The sequence below is a fragment of the Penaeus japonicus genome, unplaced genomic scaffold (genome assembly GCF_977035675.1).
Source record: "Penaeus japonicus unplaced genomic scaffold, GWHDUDI00000001_assembly GWHDUDI00000025, whole genome shotgun sequence".
NCBI classification, from domain to species: domain Eukaryota; kingdom Metazoa; phylum Arthropoda; class Malacostraca; order Decapoda; family Penaeidae; genus Penaeus; species Penaeus japonicus.
In genome coordinates, this window is record NW_028234427.1 from 26,313,193 (window position 1) to 26,315,692 (window position 2,500).

At 45.3% G+C, this 2,500-nt stretch overlaps 1 protein-coding gene across 1 annotated transcript in view; it reads left to right on the plus strand.

Moving 5' to 3' along the window:
- LOC122249454 (uncharacterized) overlaps positions 1 to 2,500 on the plus strand; it is a 94,478-nt gene that overhangs the window by 58,542 nt on the left and 33,436 nt on the right. The window contains exons 9-10 of the mRNA XM_086551751.1: positions 230 to 320; positions 1,832 to 1,979. Of these exons, the coding sequence (XP_086407877.1) occupies positions 230 to 320; positions 1,832 to 1,979 (239 nt within the window). The remainder of the gene's footprint in view (positions 1 to 229; positions 321 to 1,831; positions 1,980 to 2,500) is intronic.

Below are 2,500 nucleotides of genomic sequence, written 5' to 3' on the forward strand. Positions count from 1 at the left end.
CTCCCCCTTCTCCCTCTATCTCTCTCTCTCCTTCTCCCTACCACTTTCCACCTCTCCTTTCCCTCCTGCTCCTCTCCCCTTCGCCCTCTTCTTCCTTCTCTCTTCGCCCACCCACCCCTTCACCCTCCCCCCTCTTCCCTCTCCCCTTTCCCCCTCTCCCCTCTCCCCGCTTTCCCCTTTTCCCCTTTTCCCCTCCCCCCTCCCCTCTCCCCGCTTTTCTCCCCAGCAGGTGTCCCCTTAGCTCCGGGCTACGTCGTGATGATCGTACTTTCCCTGCTGTTCCTGCTGGGCGCCTGCTCAGCCTTCGCCATGGTACTCAGGTAATTCAGTGGATATCAGTTTTATTGCTGATTGTTTTCTTTCATATTGATATTTTGAGATTGATATCAGATAGATATTCTTGTTGTTTTCGCTTCGTCTTCTCTTTTTTTTTGCCTAAGTCTAATGTTTGATTTGTTGATCTAGGTGGAAAGATATATATAGATGTGAGGATATAGATATAGATGGATATCCCCTTCTCCCTTCCCTTTCCCCCACTCCTGTCACTCATTTTCCCTACTTCTTCCTTCCTCTCCCCTCATCCACCCAACCCTTCCATACTGCCCCTCCTTGCTCTTCCCTCCCTCATCCTCTCCCCCCTCTCCTCTCACTCACCCATTCCCTCCTCCAAGCCCCTCCCCCCTCATCCTATTTCTCCTTTTCCCTTCAACCACCCATCCCCCCCTCCTCTCTCTCCCTCTCCACTCCCCTACACGCCTCCCCACCCCCCTGCCCCCACTCACCCTCTCTCTCCCTTTCCCCTCACCCACCCAACCCCTTCACTCTCTCCTTCTCTCCTCGCCCCTCACCTGCTCCTATCCCCTTATCTAGATAGATAGATATGGATAGATATATAGATAGACTAACCGGTGACAGAAACACCTCATAGACATAAGCAAACTTTTAAAAAAATCAATTTGATAAGTCGGTAGAAAAATGGCCTATTGATATGAACATAGACTATTTTAGTTCAAAGTGTATATGTAGTTTCAATAGAGATAAAATAATGTAGAGGTAATGTTTTCATATTTAGGCATGTAATTATTTGCTTTGAAATCTTAATTTAGGTGGCGTCTTTACATTTCAGTATTTATTGATTGTATATGTGCATTATCAATATAACGCTAATTTGTTATTTTCCTCCTCTCTCTCTCTCTCTCTCTCTCTCTCTCTCTCTCTCTCTCTCTCTCTCTCTCTCTCTCTCTCTCTCTCTCTCTCTCTCTCTCTCTCTCTCTCTCTCTCTCTCTCTCTCTCTCTCTCTCTCTCTCACTCTCACTCTCTCTCTATCTCTCTATCTATGCAACTAATTACGCATTTCACTATTTGTCTCTCCGTCTGTTTCTCAATCTTTCTCATTCTCTTCCTCCTCCTCTCTTCTCCCTCCTCTCTCACTTCTCGTCATCCTCGCTCTCTCTCCATCCTCTCTCTCTCTCTCTCTCTCTCCCTCTCTCTCTCTCTCTCACTCTCTCTCTCTCCTCTCTCTCTCTCTCTTCCCGTCTCTCACGACCCCTCTCTCTCTCTTCTCCTTTTCTCTCTTCTCTCTCTCTCTCTCTCTCTCTCTCTCTCTCTCTCTCTCTCTCTCTCTCTCTCTCTCTCTCTCTCTCTCTCTCTCTCTCTCTCTCTCTCTCTCTCTCTCTTTCTCACTCTCCTTCCTCTTCCTTCCTTCCCCTCCACCCATCCCCCTTCTTCCCCTATTCCCCTATCCCAACCTATACACCCCCTCCTTCTATCCCCACCCTTTCCCCCCAATAACCTCCCCACCACCACCCCCCCACCACCCCCACCACCACAGGAAACGTCTCCGGCAAAAGGAAATGAGTCGAGGTCCTTACAAGATCCTCCTGACCTCGTCTGACCTCACTCTATCGTCCCGAGTTGAGTCCGGTCCAAGGAAGGTGGGCGACTTTGTCTGCATAGCAGGATGTGTACTTTCTGTGTTGGTATGTTGTTTACTTTATACATGGAAAATTCTTTCACATTTAACACTAGAAGAGAGATCTATGTGTGTCTATGTTTGTTTGTTTTTTTCATCTCTTTAACTCTATCGTCTGTTTGTTTGTTTGTGCGTTTGTCTTTTTTCTAGTGAGGTTTTCTAATCGTTTGTGGCGTGTCTGTTTGTTTGTGTTTTTTCTTCTTCTTCTTCTCTCTTATCTAGACATTTATATGTATGTATTCTTATTGAACTTTCCTTCATTGTTAAGAATTTCTCCTTTTTGTAGACGCGTTTATGTTCTTCGTAATCTTGAATGTTGTTTATTGATGAGTCTTTTATTTTCTTCTTCTTCTCCTTCTTCTCCTTATAATTTGTTAAACTTGGTCTTTGTTAATTGGTAATTCTCCTTCTTCTTCTTCTTTTTTTCTCCTTCTTTCGTATTGATCCATTTTAAATCCCTCTTGTATATTCTTCCTCTTCTTTGTTTTCGTTCTCTTTCACCTCATTCTTCTTCTCCTGCTCTTTCTC